The sequence below is a fragment of the Pongo abelii genome, chromosome 12 (genome assembly GCF_028885655.2).
Source record: "Pongo abelii isolate AG06213 chromosome 12, NHGRI_mPonAbe1-v2.0_pri, whole genome shotgun sequence".
NCBI lineage: Eukaryota > Metazoa > Chordata > Mammalia > Primates > Hominidae > Pongo > Pongo abelii.
The window spans coordinates 27,278,382-27,297,568 of NC_071997.2; the positions used below are offsets into that span (position 1 = coordinate 27,278,382).

Sequence of the window (19,187 nt, forward strand, 5' to 3'; positions counted from 1 at the left end):
AGCCACTAAAAATAATATTTTGAAGATTATTTAATGACATAGTTTTAAAATGCTCATAGTATAATTTCAAGAGTGAAAATCAGGCCATCATACACAATAACAATTTTGAAGAAAAATATTCATGGAAAAAATACCAGAAGGAAACAAAAAATGTTAGTAGAAATCACTTGGCATCAGGTTTATCAGTGATTTATTTTTTATCTACAGCAGTCCATGAGTTTCAACATCAGGGTGACATAATGCAAAGTTTATCAGCAGGAGGAGAAGGAGCATGCAACTTTATAAATAAGGTGAGGCAGTGGATCTGGAGATGAGAGGAATTCATGTGTTTTTAAAACAGGTGAAGCTAAATGAAAAAGTATGCTAATCTAGAAAAATTATGCAAATTTAGAGGCAATCAATTAGATAAATACGTCAACTTAATTATCAGATAAAGAAGAGCACAGAAAGAGAGATCATTTGCCCTCATCTTACTCTGACCAGGATTTCTCAGAGAAGAAACAGACCAGATACTCCTGAAGTATCCACTAGGAAACTATGCGTGTTCTGTATTATAAATAAGGTTTAAGAGCACTAATTGCTTCAAATAGCTCAAAGATTTCTCCAGAGTCCATCTGAAGTCCACACATAAGTCATCACAGAAACACGCATACACAAAAAATTAAATTTTAATCTCATTTTGAATATGTTTTCAAAAGATGCACGTTCTTCATTACTGCCAATGAAATTTATTCCACTGCAATTTAACTTTTTTTGTTTTTGAGACGGAGTCTCGCTCTGGAGTACAGAACTGGAATGCAGTGGCACGATCACAGCTCACTGCAACCTCCGCCTCAAGAGTTCAAGTGATTCTCCTGCTTCAGCCTCCTGAGTAGCTGGCACTACAGGCGGGCACCAACATGCCCGGCTAATTTTTGTATTTTTAGTAGGGATGAGGTTTCACCATGTTGGCCAGCCTGGTCTTGAACTCCTGACCACAAATGATCTGCCCACCTCGGCCTCCCAAAGTGCTGGGATTATAGGCGTGAGCCAACACGCCCAGCCAATTTAACTTAATATGACTCTCTTAAAATCAGATTTAGCAGGTAATAAAATTTTTTTGTAATTTACTAGAAAAGAAAGTTTTGTGTGGTGGTTTTTCTCTCTGAAAAGGGTTAACAGATGCTGGCTTATAAACTATTCTACATGACTTTCAAAAAAAATTCCACATGCCCCTTTGAAAATATAATCTTTTTCAGCCGGGTGCAGTGGCTTACACCTGTAATCTCAGCACTTTGGGAGGCTGAGGGGGTGGATCACGAGGTCAGGAGATCGAGACCATCCTGGCTAACATGGTGAAACCCCGTCTCTACTAAAAATACAAAAAAATTAGCCAGGCGTGGTGGCAGGTGCCTGTAGTCCCAGCTGTTCGGGAGGCTGAGGCAGAAGAATGGCGTGAACCCAGGAGGCGGAGCTGGCAGTGAGCCAAGATTGCGCCACTGCATTCCAGCCTGGGCTACAGAGTGAGACTCTGTCTCAAAGAAAAAAAAAAAATATATATATATATATATATATAAAATCTTTTTATAATATAAAAAATACTGTTTGTACCTGAAAACTTATTCAATGCATCCTTACTTCCATTTGTTTCTGCTCCTACACGCTTGAACTGTTGCACAATCGTATTTAATTCAGAAGAGCGCTGTGAGATTCTGTGTTCAGCTATTCGAAGACGTTCTTTCAAAGCAAGGAATTCTCGTTGATAAGCAATCAGTTTTTCTAGAAGCAAAACCAAAATAGTTACAGTATATGTCTTAAAACAAACAAACAACGTAATCTAAACGGAACTGTAAAATTACAAAGTTTAAAGTTGAGTTTTTCAGAAGAAAATATTCATTGATACAGAACTAAAAAAAAAAAGGGTTCTGACTTGTTATATAACAAAGTTTATATGCTCTTATTATTTGTAAGAATGCTCTTAATGCTTATTATTATTATGCCCTTATTATTTATAAAAACGTGAGCAGTCTCCAGCATTTCATATAATTAAAGATGGATAAAATGATAAAAGGTTTTAGAATAAACACTTTAAAGCATCATACTAACATCATTTGTCAAAGGGTACAAACAACTATAAAGACCATATTCACATCAACCAGATAGAAAGATGAGGCAGAAGCTGATGGTAATTTATATAATAATATAATGAATATATTTTATAGCATAATCATTAATTTCCATAGACCAAACTTTTCCTCTGAACTTCCTAGTCCTCAAAGATTTCCGTAGGCCAGACTTTGGTCAAAGTCCTGATCTCTAAAAACCCAGTGAGTGGCCAGGCATGGTGGCTCACACCTGTAATCCCAGCACTCTAGGAGGCCAAGGTGGAGGATGGCTTGAGCCCAGGAGTTCAAGACCAGCCTAGATGGCCGGGTGCGGTGGCTCACGCCTGTAATCCCAGCACTTTGGGAGGCCGAGGCGGGCGGATCACGAGGTCAGGAGATCGAGACCATCCTGGCTAACACGGTGAAACCCTGTCTCTACTAAAAATACAAAAAAGTAGCCGGGCACGGTGGTGGGCACCTGTAGTCCCAGCTACTCAGGAGGCTGAGGCAGGAGAATGGCATGAACCCAGGAGGCGGAGCTTGCAGTGAGCAGAGATCGTGCCACTGCACTCCAGCCTGGGCAACAGAGCAAGACTCCGTCTCAAAAAAAAAAAAAAGACCAGCCTAGGCAACACAGTAAGGCCCCATCTCTACAAAACAATAAAAAATTAGCTAGGCATGGTGGTGTATGCCTGTAGTCTCAGCTACTCAAGAAGCTGAGGTAGGAGGATTGCTAGAGCCCAAGTATTGGAGGCTACAGTGAGCTATGATCACACGACTGCACCCCAGCCTGGGCGACAGAGTGAGACCTTGTCTCAGAAAACAACAGAATAAAAATCCACTGAGCTAGATGTACAATGACCCTTGTTAAAAGTCATTCATTTTAATAATTTGAGAGAATCACATGTCAAAAAAACCTGGTCTAGGAAATAAAAGTGGGCTTTGATAGGATAAACGTAGGCATTGAAACAATGAGTAGAAATGAAACAGCACAGAGACAAAGTGCACAGTAGAAGAGGCTCAAGCACAGAACTGGACAGCAACACCTGAGAGATGGTGAAGAAGCCATTCATTTACTTGCTTGGTGGTACTGAATAGTAGTGGAGGCTGCGGGAATGTTATGCACAACGTCCACAACCTCATTAAATTAAGATAAACCGCAAGCGTGCTTCCAACTTCTATAGCAAGCTAAAGCTACTATTTTGACACCTAAACAAACCTTAGAAAGGCTTTTTTTTTTTTTTTTTCTGAGACACAGTCTCACTCTGTCGCCCAGGCTTGAGTGCAGTGGCGTGATCTCGGCTCACTGCTGCAACCTCTGCCTCCTGGATTCAGACAATTCTCCCACCTCAGCCTCCCAAGTAGCTGGGATTACAGGCACACGCCACCACACCCAGATACTTTTTGTATTTTTAGTAGAGACGGGTTTCACCATGTTGGTCAGGCTGGGCTCGAACTCCTGACCTCAGGTGATCCGCCTGCCTCGGCATCTGAAAGTACTGGGATTACAGGCGTGAGTCACTGCGCCCAGCCAGAAAGTCTGTTTTTAATTTAACATTATAATTTCTGTTTTAATCATGGATAGAAGCAGTAAAAACAGACTTATGAAAAATGAATCTGCAGTCTTAATAACACTCAATTATACTGTTCCTTGTCCCTTACATAAAGATCCTTACAGTAAACACCTCTTAAGATTCCATAGCAGAAAAAAAAATCTGTCTTAACTGCCATGCTTCACTACATGGAATAACAAAAACATGTATGTCACCGTATTTGCCTTAATTTGCTCAGAAGGAAAGGAGAAGAGGTACGACAGAGAAGGCTGAGATAGGGAAAGGGCATACCGGGAGCTCCAGGGTGCCGGCTAGGTTCTATTTCTTGATCTGGGTGGTAGTTTAGTGAAAGTCATTCATCGTTTAAGCATTTTCTGCATGTGTAAATTCACAATATAAGAAATGTGAAAGAGATACTATTCCTAAACACAAAACTATAAACAATTCTATTAAACAATTATAAGAAGAGACACATAAAGATTTATGTGAAGAAAAGTACAAGCCTTTTACTGAAGTCTATAATAGAGTCAATAAAATTATCTCTTATTCCTAAATAGGAAGACTCAGTCTTACAAAAAGATTAATTCTACCCTAAGCAAAAGAAATTCAATTCAGTATCCTTCTTTTTCGTTGTTGTTGTTGTTCTTTTTTTGAGACGGAGTCTCGCTCTGTCACCCAGGCTGGAGTGCAGTGGCGCGATCTCGGCTCACTGTAAGCTCCGCCTCCCGGGTTCACGCCATTCTCCTGCCTCAGCCTCCCGAGTAGCTGGGACTACAGGTGCCCGCCACCACGCCCGGCTAAATTTTTCTATTTTTAGTAGAGATGGAGTTTCACCATGGTAGCCAGGATAGTCTCGATCTCCTGACCTTGTGATCTGCCTGCCTCGGCCTCCCAAAGTGCTGGGATTACAGATGTGAGCCACCGCACCTGGCCCAATTCAGTATCTTTCAAAGTAACACATTTTTTTGAACTTGATGTATAATTCTAATATTTATCTAGAAGAATTAATGTTTTTAAAGGGCCAAGAAAAATCTAGAAGATAATACGGGGGAACTTGCTCTGAGATCAGAGTATGTTATATGGTTTCAGAAACTAAAAGAGTGTGAACTGCCAGTCCAGAGAGTGTGGACAAGGGCAGATCAGTATAAACACAGTGTCCAAACACAGCATGTGTCCAAAACAGATCTTTGAGTTCTTCCCTCTTTATGTGAACAACATTAGAATCCAACCCTTCAGACTTAAGCAGTGCCTAGATACTGGTTTCTCAACACCATTTGCCACTAAAATAAATTAGAAGTCTTTGGAGGCCGGGCATGAGAGCTCACCCTTATAATCCCAGCACTTTGGGAAGCCATGGTGAGAGGATCGCTTGAGCCAAGTTTGAGACCACCCTGGGCAACATGGCGAGACCCCACCTCTAGTAAAAAAAGAAGTTTTTTTAAGAACTCTTTAGAGAAATAACTCTAAGATAAACCTAGAATATTCTTCTGCCAGCAAGAAAGTATTACCAGAAGAAAAAAATGACAGGACTTCTCCAAAGGGCACAGAAGGGCAGTGGAGAGGCCCCCACTGGCCAAATGGGGAACAAGTTAAGAACCAAAATAAATATCGATGGTAATGGATTATAACCCATTGAATAAAATACAAATCCATGAGTCCGTATCAACAATAAATAAATAAAAATGAACAAATGAGGGGAAAGTGTTTCTTACAGAAGAAGGCCAACTACTAAATGTAGAAGAAATAATGAACATTAGAAAAACCGTCATTTGGGCCAGGTGCTGTGGCTCACGCCTGTAATCCCAGCACTTTGGGAGGCCGAGGTGGGCAGATCACCTGAGGTCGGGAGTTCAAGACCAGCCTGACAAACAAGGAGAAATCCTGTCTCTACTAAAAATACAAAATTAGCTGGACATGGTGACGCATGCCTGTAATCCCAGCTACTTGGGAGGCTGAGGCAGGAGAATCGCTTGAACCCGGGAGGCAGAGGCTGCAGTGAGCCAAGATCACGCCATTGCACTCCAGCTCGGGCAACAAGAGTGGAATTCCATCTCAAAAAAAAAACAAAACACCATTTTGCAACCATCATAGCAATAACTGACTCAGGCAAGCATCAAAAATGCATGCTAAAACTAACAGGTGAAAGTCTAATAAGAAACAGGTATTTATATCATCTCAAAATACCTCCCCACAAAGTACTCCTTACTTTACAAAGAGGGAAATGATAAAATCTAGCTGACACCACCTTCATCAAGTGATCAAAGTTAAAGTTGGCAATAATGGGACAGAGATCACGTGCCTCATGAACCCCAGAGGACACCCCTCATTACCTGGAATTCCTGCCCAAAATGCATAATCTGATTCTAATCTCAAGGAAACATCGGACACATCCAAATTGGGGGATTATGTATAAAACAAATGGCGGCCGGGTGTGATGGCTCACGCCTGTAATCCCAGCAGTTTGGGAGGCTGAGGCAGGCAGATCACAAGGTCAGGAGATCGAGATCATCCTGGCTAACACGGTGAAACCCCGTCTCTACTAAAAAAAATACAAAAATTTAGCCGGGCGTGGTGGGGGGCGCCAGCAGTCCCAGCTATGCGGGAAGCTGAGGCAGGAGAATGGCGTGAACCCGGGAGGCGGAGGTTGCAGTGAGCCGAGATCGCGCCACTGCACTCCAGCCTGGGCAACAGAGCGAGGCTCCGTCTCAAAAAAAAAAAAAAAAAAAAAAAAAAATGGCTTCCACTTTAAGACATGTCAAGGTCATCAAAGACAAAGGCTGAGGAAACGACCAGGGGTAAGAGAGACTAAATGCAAAGCACTGTCCTGGACTGGATCCTGGACCAGAAGAAACAAATGCTGTCAAGAACATTACTGGAAAAATAACAGAACACAGACTACAGAATGGGTATGATTGTGCCAATGTTAAATTTCCTGAATTTGACACTCGAACTGTGGTAATGTAAGAGAATGTCCTGGTTCTTAGGAAATAAACATAAAATTATTTAGGGGTAAAGGGGCACGATTTCTGCAATTTACTCTGAAATGGTTCTGAAAAGAAACAAATATCTGTAGAAAGGAAGATGATAGAGGCAAAATGTTCACAATGGGTGAAATGTGTAGAGAAGTTATTTGTACTATCCTTGCAACTCTTCATTTCATCATTTTTTTTTAATACAATGATGCTTTAAAGTAAGCAGGAGATTGAATGGCAGATACAGGCTCAGTCTTTCATCAGCTCCTGAGTGGTAGAAAGGGATAGGAGTCTGAGGGCAGTCTCCATCTCCACATGCATTTTCTTGTTATGTTTTCAAATCACCCTCCCAGAGGCCAGCTTCAGCAAGTAGGAAGAATAAGCAGTCCCAGTAGAGAAATGCCGCACCCCTAATTCTAAAATGCTTCCCTGCTTTGAGGGGAACTGTCCATGCTTTCGGAAAGTTAGCTTAGAAAAAGTCCCTGGGGGCCCATGGACTATTGGATAATGTCACAGGTATTTAGTTTCTAGCCCGGATGCTATTGCTGTTCTTAGTCCAAGACCCACAGCTATGAAAAGGCTCCAGAGGGGCCATTTTCGATCTCTCTCACATCCGTCCTTTGTTTCTAACTCCATTCTGCCACATTAAAAGAGTTCTCCACAACAACAGGGCAACTTCATATTCCATCTGGAAAGCCAACTCAGCTTTCTAGAACTTTCTAGAATTTTCCCTAGACTTTTCTCCATTTATATTTCCCATAATACTATACAGCTTTCTTGAGGAAGAGAGTTATCTGCTTGCAGCATTCAGTTCACTTTAACATAACAGATGAAAAAATTCCTCCAAATTAATATGTTTGATAATTCCCTATTGTCAACATTAGTAGCAAAATTCTTATTTTTGCTTTTCTTGGAATCATTTCAATCGGTTTGTATGGGGGGTCATGGCAGGAAACTGAGGGAACTCTCATACTACCATCTTACTGGGAAGTGCCCAGTTTTGTTTATTGTTTTGTTTTTACTGTAGACAAAATCTAACTTTTTTAATTGTAGAAAATTATATGTTCAGCCTAGACGATGAAAGTACAAATTATGTTTTGTACAAATCGTGTTTTGTGAACCTAAGATTCTAAAACAAAATTTCCAGAGAAACCACTTGGATTCTTCAACTCAAATATTTAGGTCAGTTTCCAGTGAAACGGGTAACTTTGGGCTTTCAAAGACTTACTAGGCTAAACCGTATAAAACTGCTGATATTTGATCCTTTTTGGCAAAAATGGTAATTTCATATGAAATTGTTCAACAGTATAAATGAATGATTAACACAAACAAAAAGCACCAATAAGTCACATCTAATGTGCGGTGAATAAAAACAGACCAGAGAACTTTATTTTTTAAACAATAGTAACTTCTTATCAGCAAGATGTACAAGATACTACTAAATTCAGAGCTAGTGTTAAAAACTGGCTTTTTGTATTGAAATAAAAACTACCAAAAGTTAAACCCACTCTTTATTTCTTAATTTAAAACATTTTAATATTTATTAGATAATAAAATTCTGGCACTGAAAAAAATGTTGAGAAGTCCTCTGGGCCAGGCATGGTGGCTCACACCTGAAATCCCAGTGCTCTGGGAGGCCGGGGCAGGAGGACTGCTTGAACCTAAAAGTTTGAGACCAGCCTGGGCAAAACAGGGAGACCTATTTGTTGTCTCTACAACAAATTTTCAAAAATTAGCCAGTGTGGTACTGCATGCCTGTAGCCCCAGCTACTCAGGAGGCTGAAGTGGGAGGATCCCTTGAGCCCAGGGGTTTCAGGCCGCAGTGAGTGGCAAATGTGCCACTGAACTCCAGCCTGGGTGACAGAGCAAGACCCTGTCTCTTAAAAAAAAAAAAAAAAAAAAAAGTAGTCATCTGGTTCAACCTCAGTATCACATTGAACTGATACAATTCTTTCCACAGAAAATTTTTTTTTAAATATGAATGAGGAAGGTTTTTAGTAAGATTCCAAAATTTAACAAGCTTTACTTCTCAGGAAGCCACTGCCTTTGAAAAATGTTTTATTTCACTTTTTAAAGATTTCACATGCATCACTCTTACACAACCATTTTAAATTAGAAAGAAGATGGCCTAGATGAAATTGCAGAAAATTTCCCACTTATAAACCTCTTAAGCATAAAGAAAAAAAAATAAAAGAACTGGATTCAGAGGGTGGTTTAGGAGAATTAATGCCATAAAAAGCCAAAAGACACAGTGAACGGTAGTCCAAATGAAACAGGCTGAAAGAACAGAACTTGAACAGACAATTCTAATTAGAATGGATAGCTAAAACTTACAAACGAGACCAAGTATCTCATCGTTTCCTGAATTTATCATGCATAAGAACCACCTAAAAGGGCTCATTAAAACACAGAATTCTGGACTTCACTTCCAGGGATCCTGATTCCATGGTCTGAGGTAGGGCCCGTGAATTTCTAACAAGCTCCCAGGTGATGCTGATGTGCCAGTCCCAGGTCCATGAGCGAAGAAGCCCAGAGGTAGCCAGCATTGTCCTCAGGGTAGTTCTAGACTCGAGCAGCCTAGAAGTTTATGTAGTTCTAGTCTACCAGTTCCTTCTTCTCTCCCTTCCTCTGGCCCACAGGTTAAGGGTTCCAGGGACAGGGGGCGCTCATTAAAATGTTTAGGGCCATAATCCTGAAGATTAACTTGGGACAGAGAGGGTTTTCCAAGTATCCAGTGAACACCAATTTCAAAGGTCTCTTACATGGCATTATCAAGATTATTCTGGTTTTGGAGTACTCCAGTCAGGATCCAACACATACGCATGGATTCTGAAAATAGCTGCACCCTTCTAAATTCAAAAGGGAAAATGGGGCTCATAGATATACAGGATCATACACTTTATTTAAATTAAAACAATGAAAATAATTCATTTACTCCCTTATAAGATGTTTTCAGTATACTTACAGAACAGTGACTAGTGAATACCAAATCGGCTATGGTTGAAACATTTTCTGGAATGCAACCACTATTTCTCTAAGCTGTCAGCTAATATAATCATTAACAGTGTCATTCAAAACAAATTTCCAGGTAGAGGTTTAATAAGTTAAAATCTATCCCCTGACCTAATAAACATGTAATAAACAAACGATGCTGCATGTACCTATAACACAGTTTTTTTTGTTTTTTTGGTGTTTTTTTTTTTTTATTTTTGGAGACAGAGTCTCGCTCTGTCACCCAGGCTGGAGTGCAGTGGCATGATCTCAGCTCACTGCAATCTCCACCTCCTGGGTTCAAGCGATTCTCCTGCCTCAGCCTCCCAAAGAGCTGGGATTACAGGTGCACACTGCCACACTCGGCCAAGTTTTTGTATTTCAGTAGAGATGGGATTTCACCGTGTTGCCCAGGCTGGTCCTGAACTCCTGACCTCAAGTGATCTGCCCGAGTCGGCCTCCCAAATCTAAATAGACGTAATAATTTTCCTTGATTTCCCTTGGGAAAGGGCAATCTCTTTTTAGTAAGTTCATCATAAAGTCCCAAATTCCCTTATAATAATAAAATGAGGAACTATAAAAATTCATAACTCATGATAACATTCATTAGAGTACACTTAGCTGTATGTTTATAACAGCTCTTCACTTCTAAAAATAATAACAATGATTGTATTCAACCTGACTTTTTAAAATTCAACAACCACAAGGAGCTTGGAGTAAAAATTATCAGATGGTTATAAACTATTTTCCTTAAGTACTTTAAAGTTACTGGGAGACACTTCTTCATAAAGGTGTATTTCATTCTAAAAGGAAAATTAAAAACGTTTTGTATTCTGAAAGCTATAATGCCCTGTATTTTCCTATGAAGAATCCTCAAGACACAGCATTAGAATTCTAATGTAGTTCTACATTAGAACTACAAAGATAACTACATAGTTATCTAATGTAGAACTATGTAGATAGTTATAACTGTTACAAACATATAGCTAAGTGTACTATGTAGATAGTTTTACATTAGAACTATCTTTAACTAAAAAGCAGGGTACTGAAAATTAACCAGTCACACACTATGGAGTAGCTCTTCTAACAAGCGTGTCCTCTTACTGCATGTCCCTAGCTAGATCTGGATATTCCTTGTATGACCTATTTCATGCTTTCTCCTTCTTCCCTCTTCTCACTTTCCTCTTGTTCGTTCATTTCCACCTTCCCCCTCCTAATATTCTTCTGCAAAGTCCTTTTCAAATTCTTCTGTGTTTCTTTTCTGGACTTTTCATTTTCAATCAAACTTTACTGCTCTCACCTCTTTCTTTTCATGTTATTCATGCTCCCTCCACCCACCCCACAATAGCCCTGTCTCCTTTTTCTTTGTTTCAAATTACTGAGGACTTTATTTCTCCACGTGAATGGTTTAAACAGTCTGCTCACTTGCCCTGCAGGCCCAGACCAAAATCACATTTGACACCATTTCCAACACCGGCTAGTGCTCCAGGCTGCGGCACTCCCGCTTTAACTGTGGGAACTTGACAGACTCACCCTGTGGTCTTATGAAAGGGGCCTAGTGAACCAGAAGATGCCTCAGACTGAAAAAGGAAAAAACAAATGAACCTGCCTCACTACAGGTGAGGCAGCAGTGAGACTGTGAGCTACAGCCTTCCCCGCCCTTGTCTGACTCTTCCAATAGTCCACTGATGATGAGACAGGTGAGGATATAGGTTATCAAGATTTTATCTTCCCATCCCATCTGACTCCTCCTTAACCCTCAGTATGTCACCAAGGTCCACTGCACCCAAATTTAGCTATCGTTTCTTTTTTGAAATCTTCTATTTTTAAGGACTGATACTTCATGGCTTTTAGTCTTTCTTAGAAACCTCCCAAAGGATAAAGGGAACATTTGGGCTTTTTTTAAAACAACAAAAAAAAGAATATAACTCATTCTGTCTAGCAATTACCATATGAGTCCCTCAAACTGTTTTATAAATCTAAGACACTGTCGCAAGCGGACTCTGCAGTGACCCCAGTGACCCTCGTCCTTCTGGTATTCACAGACTTCCATAACCTCTGCCCCTTGAGTGCAGGCAGACACAATGACTTGCTTCTAATGAACAGAATATGGCAAAGGCGATAGGCGTCACTTCCAAGATTATGTTATATTATATAGGACTCCATCTCATATAACATTTATAGTGTATAGTATAATATATGGTGTCTATAGACTTCCTAGCTGACTTTGAAGAAGTAAACAACTAAACTGAAAAGCCCACGTGACAAACAGCTTAGAGCTGCATCCCAGAAAACAGCCAACAACAAGCCTGGGCTCTCAGTCCTACAGCCATAAGGAAATGACTTCCGCCAACAGTCTGGATAAGCTTGGGAGTGTATTCTTTCCAAGTCAGGTCTCAAGATGATAGTGTAGTCCAGCTGACACCTCAGTGCATCCTTTTGAGAGCCCAGGTAGAGGGCTCAGTTAAGCCATGCCCAGTTTCCTAGCCCACAGAAAATAAGAGATAATAAATGTATGTCATTTTAAACCACTGAACTTGTGGTAATTTATTATACATAAATAGATAAATAATACAGATATAGGATCTCAGTGAGCCTATTTTTTCTATATCTTAAAACTTTTTGCTATTTTATTGTCCTAAGAATTATTTTACAATTTTATAATTATTCATCAATCATTCCTAATCATGCTGAAAAAACTAAATAAAATGGAAGAATGATAGAACCACCTGCAGGATGGTACATAGTGACATAAATCACCACTATTATATCATCTTTTAGTTTTCTTATTGTGTTGCTAAGACTATTGGCATCATCTTTCAGGATGGTATAAAAGAAGTTCAAAAACACTCCTTTGTAGTCTTCTGTAACCTTTGCTGAAAACAACTGAGAATTTAGGATTTTTCCTTTTTGTACCCAAAATGGCAAAAAGAAGAAAAGTCACAGCAAAGACATCTGACAACTGTAGGACAAATCAGAAAATGAATGTAGAAAGACAGGTAGTATCATTATAGATTCTAATAATGTTGGTGAAATTGATCATAAAAGCAAAATCTCAGACTATGAGTCTTCAGATGACAATATCCTTGAAGAACTTTCTCTAATTCAAGATGAGACTTCCAGTTCCAGACCAAGATGGAATAGACACACTTCTCTCTATGCATCCTGCTAAACACAATTATAAACCCAGATATTATAAATAAGAAGGCTGGGCACCATGGCTCATATCCGTAATCCCAACACTTTGGAGGCTGAAGCGGGTGGATCACTTGAGCTCAGAAGTTCAAGACCAGCCTCGGCACCATGGGGAAACCCTGTCTCTGCAAAAAATACAAAAATTAGCCAGGCATGGTGGCGGGCGCCTGTAGTCCCAGCTACTCAGGAGGCTGAGGTGGGAGGATGGCTTGAGCATAGGAGGCAGAGGTTGCAGTGAACTGAGTTTGTGCCAGTGCACTCCAGCCTGGGCAACACAGTGAGACCCTGTCTCAACAACCACCACAAAAAATTAAAAATAAGAAGACTCTGAAAGGTGGAAAGCAGAAGGCAGAAAGGGTAGAGTCACTGGGACCCAAGAAACAACACAGCAGTGAGTTCTCTGAATTTTCTTTCTGCCTCATATATCCTAGAATGGGAACTAGAAAAGTCAGCAACCTTAAAATACCAACAGGAGCACAAAAAAAAAGGACCAAGAAAAGCCTGCTAACTCTATGCAAAGGACTCAGTAAAGGGCAACCTAGCAGGGCAGAAAACGTCAGACAATCACCACTCTACTCCAGCCATATACCATGAAAACACATGGTCCCATCCCCACTCTATCAGCAATGGCCAGGCAGGGAGCCTAGACTTCCACCCTTGCCCAACTGTTACAAGACCCCCTCACACCCATAATATGTGGATGGGGTCAGGAAAGACTGAGTGAGGGAGCTGGGACTTTCACTACCCTCCACCAGTAATGAGCCTCCTGGTGAGGTGTGAGTGGAGGCCACAGGAGAAGCAGTAGCAGGGTCCCTTCTCCCCTCTTAGCAAGGGTGGCGTCAGCACAGGCCTTACGGGAAACTGACCTCCCAACCCTGCACAGCTGGAAGGAGGAATCCCTCCCTGCTGGGTACTGATGGATGCTTTGGACTTTCATCCCATTCCCACCAGCATAATGATGTGGCACAGCCCCGTACCCTCCCAAAATGATGTCAGAAAAGGCCAGCTATGACAGACAATGTAAATAAAAGCCAGAGTCTTATAACAAATACCCAAAATGTCTTGGACACAACTGAAAATCACTCATAATATTGAGAACCAGGAAAATCTCAACATCAGTGAGAATAAACTATGAACAGATGCCAACACCAAGATGATGCAGATGTTGAAATTACCTTGTAAGGATTTTAAAGCAGCCATCATAAAAATGCTTCAACGGGTACATTAAACAAATTTTTAAAACTGAAACCCTAAGCAAAGAAATAGAAAATATAAATAAACAAATGGAAGTTTCAGAATACAAAATATAATAACTGAAACCAAAAAAAACTTAATGGGTGAGCTCAAGAGCAGATGGAGAGAATCAGTGATCCTCAAGAAAGACAACAGCAATTACCCAATCTAGTCAAAAGAGAGAATATAGACTAAGGAAAAAATTAACAGAGCCTCAGGGACATTTGGAACCGTAACAAAAGATCTGAGATCTAACACTACTATCATCAGCAACACAGAAGGGATAGAGAAAGAGGATGGGGTGAGAAAAGTACAGTCCTGCCGCATATATGTCCAGGGGTCTTGTAAGATTATAATGGAGGCTGGGCACAGTGGCTCACACCTGTAATCCCAGCACTTTGGAAGGTTGAGGCAAGAGGATCGCTTGAGGCCAGAAGTTCAAGACCAGCCTGAGCAACACAGTGAAACCCCATCTCTACAAAAAATACAAAAATTAGCTGGGTAATGTAGTCCCAGCTACTAGGGAGCTGAGGCAGGAGGATCACTGGAGCCTAGGAGGTTGATGCTAAAGTGAGCCATGCTCACACCACTGCACTCCAGCCTGGGCGTCAGGGCAAGCCCTGTCTCAAAAAAAAAGATTATAATGGAGCTGAAAAATTCCTATCGCCTAGTGACACTGTAGCCATTGTAACGGCATAACACAATGCATGACTCACATGGATGTGGTGATGTTGGTGTAAATAAACCTACTGCACTGCCAGTCATGTAACGGTCTAGCACATACAATTATGTACAGTACATACTTGATAATGACAATAAACTGTTACTGGTTTATGTATTTACTATACTATACTTTTTATTGTTCTTTTAGAGTATACCCCTTCTGCTCATAGGAAAAAAAGTTACCTGGAAAACAGCCTCAGGTCCTTCAGGAGGTATCCTAGAAGGGGGCACTGTTCTTATAGGAGATGACAGCTTCATGTGTGTTACCGCCCCTGAAGGCCTTCTAGTGGGACAAGATGTGGACGTGGAAGACTGGGAAACTGATGATCTGGACCCTCTGTAGGCCTAGGCTAATGTGTATGTCTCTTCATTTTTAACAACAAAGTTTAAAAAGTAAAAAAATAATAAATTTTAAATAGAAAAAGCTTATAGAATATGAATATAAAAAAATATTTTACGTGGTTATACAATGTGTTTGTGTTTTAAACTCAGTGTTATTACAAAGGAGTCAGTTGAATTTTTTTAAGTTAAAAAGTTACAATAAGCTAAGATTAATTATTAATATTTTTTGAAACAGGGTCTCATTTTGTCACCCAGGCTAGAGTGCAGTGGCCTGATCAAGGCTCACCGCAGCCTCAACCTTCTTGGCTTAAGTGATCATCTCACCTCAGCCTCCAGAGTAGCTGAAGTACGGGTACATGCCACTACACTCAGCTAATTTTTGTGTTTGTTTTTTTTTTTTTTGTAGAGACAGGGTCTCACTATATTTCCCAGGCTGGTCTTGAACTCCTGGGCTCAAGTGATCCTCCCGCCTCAGCCTCCCAAAGTGCTAGGATTCCATGTGTGAGCCACTACCCCTAGCCAGGTTAATTTATTTTTGAAGAAAGAATAATATTTTTATAAACTGAGTGTATTCTTAGTTCAGTATTTGTGAAGGCTATGGCAGTCTACAGTACTGTACAGTAATGTCTTAGACCTTCATGTTCACTCCCCACTCACTCACTGACTCATCCAGAGCAACTTCTACTCCTGCAAACTCCATTCATGGTAAGTAATCTCTACAGGTGTACTGTTTTACCTTTTATACTGTATTTTTACTTTATCTTTTCTATGTTTAAATATATTTAGATACACAAATAGTTACCGTTGTGTTATAATTGCCTATGGAATTCAGTACAGTAACATGCTATATAGGTTTGTAGCCTAGGGGCAGTATGTAAGTGTGTAGTGGGCTGTACCATCTAGGTTTGTGTAAGTATACCCTATGATGTTCACACAACAAAACCACCGAACGATGCATTTCTCAGAACACATCCCCATCATTAAGTGATACATGACTGTACTTGGAGAAATAATAGCTAGAATTTCCCAAATTTGGTAAAACACATAAACCTACATAAAGATTCAAGAAGCTGAGCAAAACCCAAACAGGATAAACCTGAAGAAACCCATGAAAAGAAACACCACAATTGAACGTTAGAAAACTAGAGACAAAGAAGAAATCTTGAAATCAACCAGAGGGAAAACACACATGACCTACTGGGGAAAAGATTTTGAATTACAGCAAATTTCTCATCAGAAACCATGGAGATCAAAAGGAAATGGCACATTTTTTAAGCACTAAAAGAAAAGAAAAAGAACTGTCAATCTCAAATACCATCTCTGGCAAAACTATCTGTAAGGAATAAAGGGAAAATCAAGATATTCTTATGAAAAAGAAAACTGATGGAATTTGCCATCAGCAAACCTATCTGAAAAGAATGGCTAAAGGAAGTTCTTAAAAAAGAAAGGAAATGATAAAGGAAGGAATCTTTCAACATCAAAAAGGAAAAACTGTAAAAGAGAAAAAAATGCAAAGAGACATTCCTTTTCTCGAGTTTTCTAAATTATGTTTGATGGTTGAGGCAAAAAGGATAACATTGTCTGATGTGGTTCTCAATGTAAAAGAAATATTTAGAACAATTATAACCAGGCTAGGCAACAAAGTGAGACCCCATTTCTACAGACAAATTAAAGAATTAGCTGGGTGTGGTGGCACGCATCTGTGGTCCCACATACTTGCGGGGCTCAGGTGGGAAAATTGCTTGAGCCTTAGAGGTTAAGGCTGCAGTGAGCTGTGACAGTGAGAGCTTCTCTCAAAAAAAAAAAAAAAGATCAACTGGGGAGGGCAAAGGACTTTAAAGGAAATAAAGTTTCATACTTCACTCAAACTGATAAAACGTCAACCCCAGTAGACCACGGTAAGTTATATATGTACACTGAAATACCTAGAGCAACCACTCAAATATCTATACAAAGGGATACACTCAAAAACAGTACAGATACATCAAAATGGAGTTTTGAAAACTGTTTCAGGAACACACAAGAAGTCAGGAAAAAAATTAAAACACTGAAGGAACCAACTATAAAGAAAAATAAAATGGTAGACTTGATTAAGCCTAACGTAACAATAATCACATTAAATGTAAATGGTCTAGAGCTCTTGTTCTCCCGATTCATCCTCCACCCCAGCCCCAGCCCCGGCCTGGCCCCAGCCCCAGCCCCAGCCCCAGCCACCCACCCACCATGGAGGAGGCAGAGCTGGCCCAGCAGGCCAAGCACTATGACAACATGGCCACCTACACGAAGGCCATAACCAAGTGGGGCACCCAGCTGTCCAGCAAGGAGCGCAATCTGCTCTCAGTGGCCTACAAGTATGGGGTCAGGGACTACAGGTTCACCTGGAAGGACATTTTGAGCACTGAGCAGGAAACTGACACCTCCGATATGAAGTCGCTACTGATTAAGTACCACAGGGAGATCCACCTGCCCCATGGTCTTAGAATTTTTGGGTAAGTATTATATTCAATAGCCAATGCAACTAATCCAGAGAGAACCATCTTCTCTCTGAAAGTAAAGGGGGATTACTTCCAGTATCTTGCTGAAGTTGCATGTGGTAATGATAAAAAACAAAAGCTAGGTCAGGTACAGTGGCTCACGCCTATAATCCTAGCACTTTGGGAGGCCGAGGCGGGTGAAATCACCTGAGGTCAGGAGTTCGAGGCCAGCCTGGCCAACATGGCAAAACCCCATATCTACCAAAAATACAAAAATTAGCTAGGTGTGGTGGCGCATACCTGTAATCCCAGCTACTCAGGAGGCTAAGGTAGGAGAATCACTTGAACCCAGAAGGCGGAGGTTGAGTGAGCTGAGACAGCACCACTGTACTCCAGCCTGGGTGACAGAGCGAGACTCCATCTCAAAATAAAAACAAAACAAAACAAACAAACAAAAAACACAGATGGTAGATAATTCCCAGGAGCTTACCAAGACGCATTTGATAATTTGATAAGCAAGAGAGAGATGCAACCCCCCATTCCGATCTGCCTGGGGTTGGCTCTTAACTTTTCTGTATTTTACTGTGAGATCCTTAACAACCCTGAGCTCACCTGCCCACTGGCTAAAATGGCTTTTTTTTTTTTTTTTTTTTTTGAGACAGAGTCTTGCTCTTTCTCCTAGGCTGGAGTGCAGTGGTGCAATCTCAGCTCACTGCAACCTCCGCCTCCTGGGTTCAAGTGATTCTTGTGCCTCGGTCTCCCGCGTAGCTGGAACTACATGTGCTCAGCATCATGCCAGGCTAATTTTTTGTATTTTTAGTAGAGACGAGGTTTCACCATGCTGGCCTGCCTGGTCTCGAAATCCTGGCCTCAAGTGATCCACCCACCTTTGCCTCCCAAAGTGCTGGGATTACAGGCGTGAGCCACCGCACCCAGCCCTAAAACAGCCTTTGATGAAGCCACTACAGAACTGGATACACTGAAGACTCAAAGACAGCCCCCTCATCATGCAGTTGCTGAGAGACAACCTAACAACACTGTGGACACCACACAGTGCAGGAAAAGAATGCAATGCAGCAGAAGGAGCTGAACACTAAATGCATGCAGGGTGTTATCCTTCTTCCCTTCAAGAAATCTTTTTACCATGTCCATTCCTTATTCCACTTGGATTTCCTGTAGCAAAGAAACCTATTCATGTGTATGGAACCAACTGTTTATAGTATTTCCACACTGCAGCTTTGAGAAAATCTGATTCCCTGATTTGTGTTTGTCTTGGCCTTCCTGGTGTGCAGTTACTGCTGTAGAAAAGTATTAACAGCTTCATTCCATATAAACAAAAGTAACTTGAAGAAACTTATGTAGAGGACATATTTGTATCTGGTATTTAATCTTAACCAGGTCTGCAAGTGACTGTGTTTTGTATTACTGTAAATATATGAAAATGTAGTTAATTACAATTTAAAGAGTGTTCCACAGAACTTTTTTTTTTTTTTTTTTTGAGACAGGATCTGGCTTTGTTGCCCAGGCTGGAGTCCAGTGGCACAATCTCGGCTCACTGCAACCTCCGCCTCCCAGGCTCAAGAGATTCTCCTCCCACCTCAGCCTCCCAAGTAGCTGGGA

General features: G+C 40.8%; 1 protein-coding gene across 4 annotated transcripts in view; it reads right to left on the bottom strand.

Annotated features, from left to right (window-relative positions):
- Positions 1-19,187, bottom strand: part of MGAT4A (alpha-1,3-mannosyl-glycoprotein 4-beta-N-acetylglucosaminyltransferase A) — a 122,515-nt gene that overhangs the window by 68,383 nt on the left and 34,945 nt on the right. For all 4 annotated transcript variants that reach the window (XM_054546688.2, XM_054546687.2, NM_001135514.1 and 1 more), the window contains 1 exon segment: positions 1,591-1,758. In XM_054546688.2, coding sequence (XP_054402663.1) covers positions 1,591-1,758 — 168 coding nt within the window.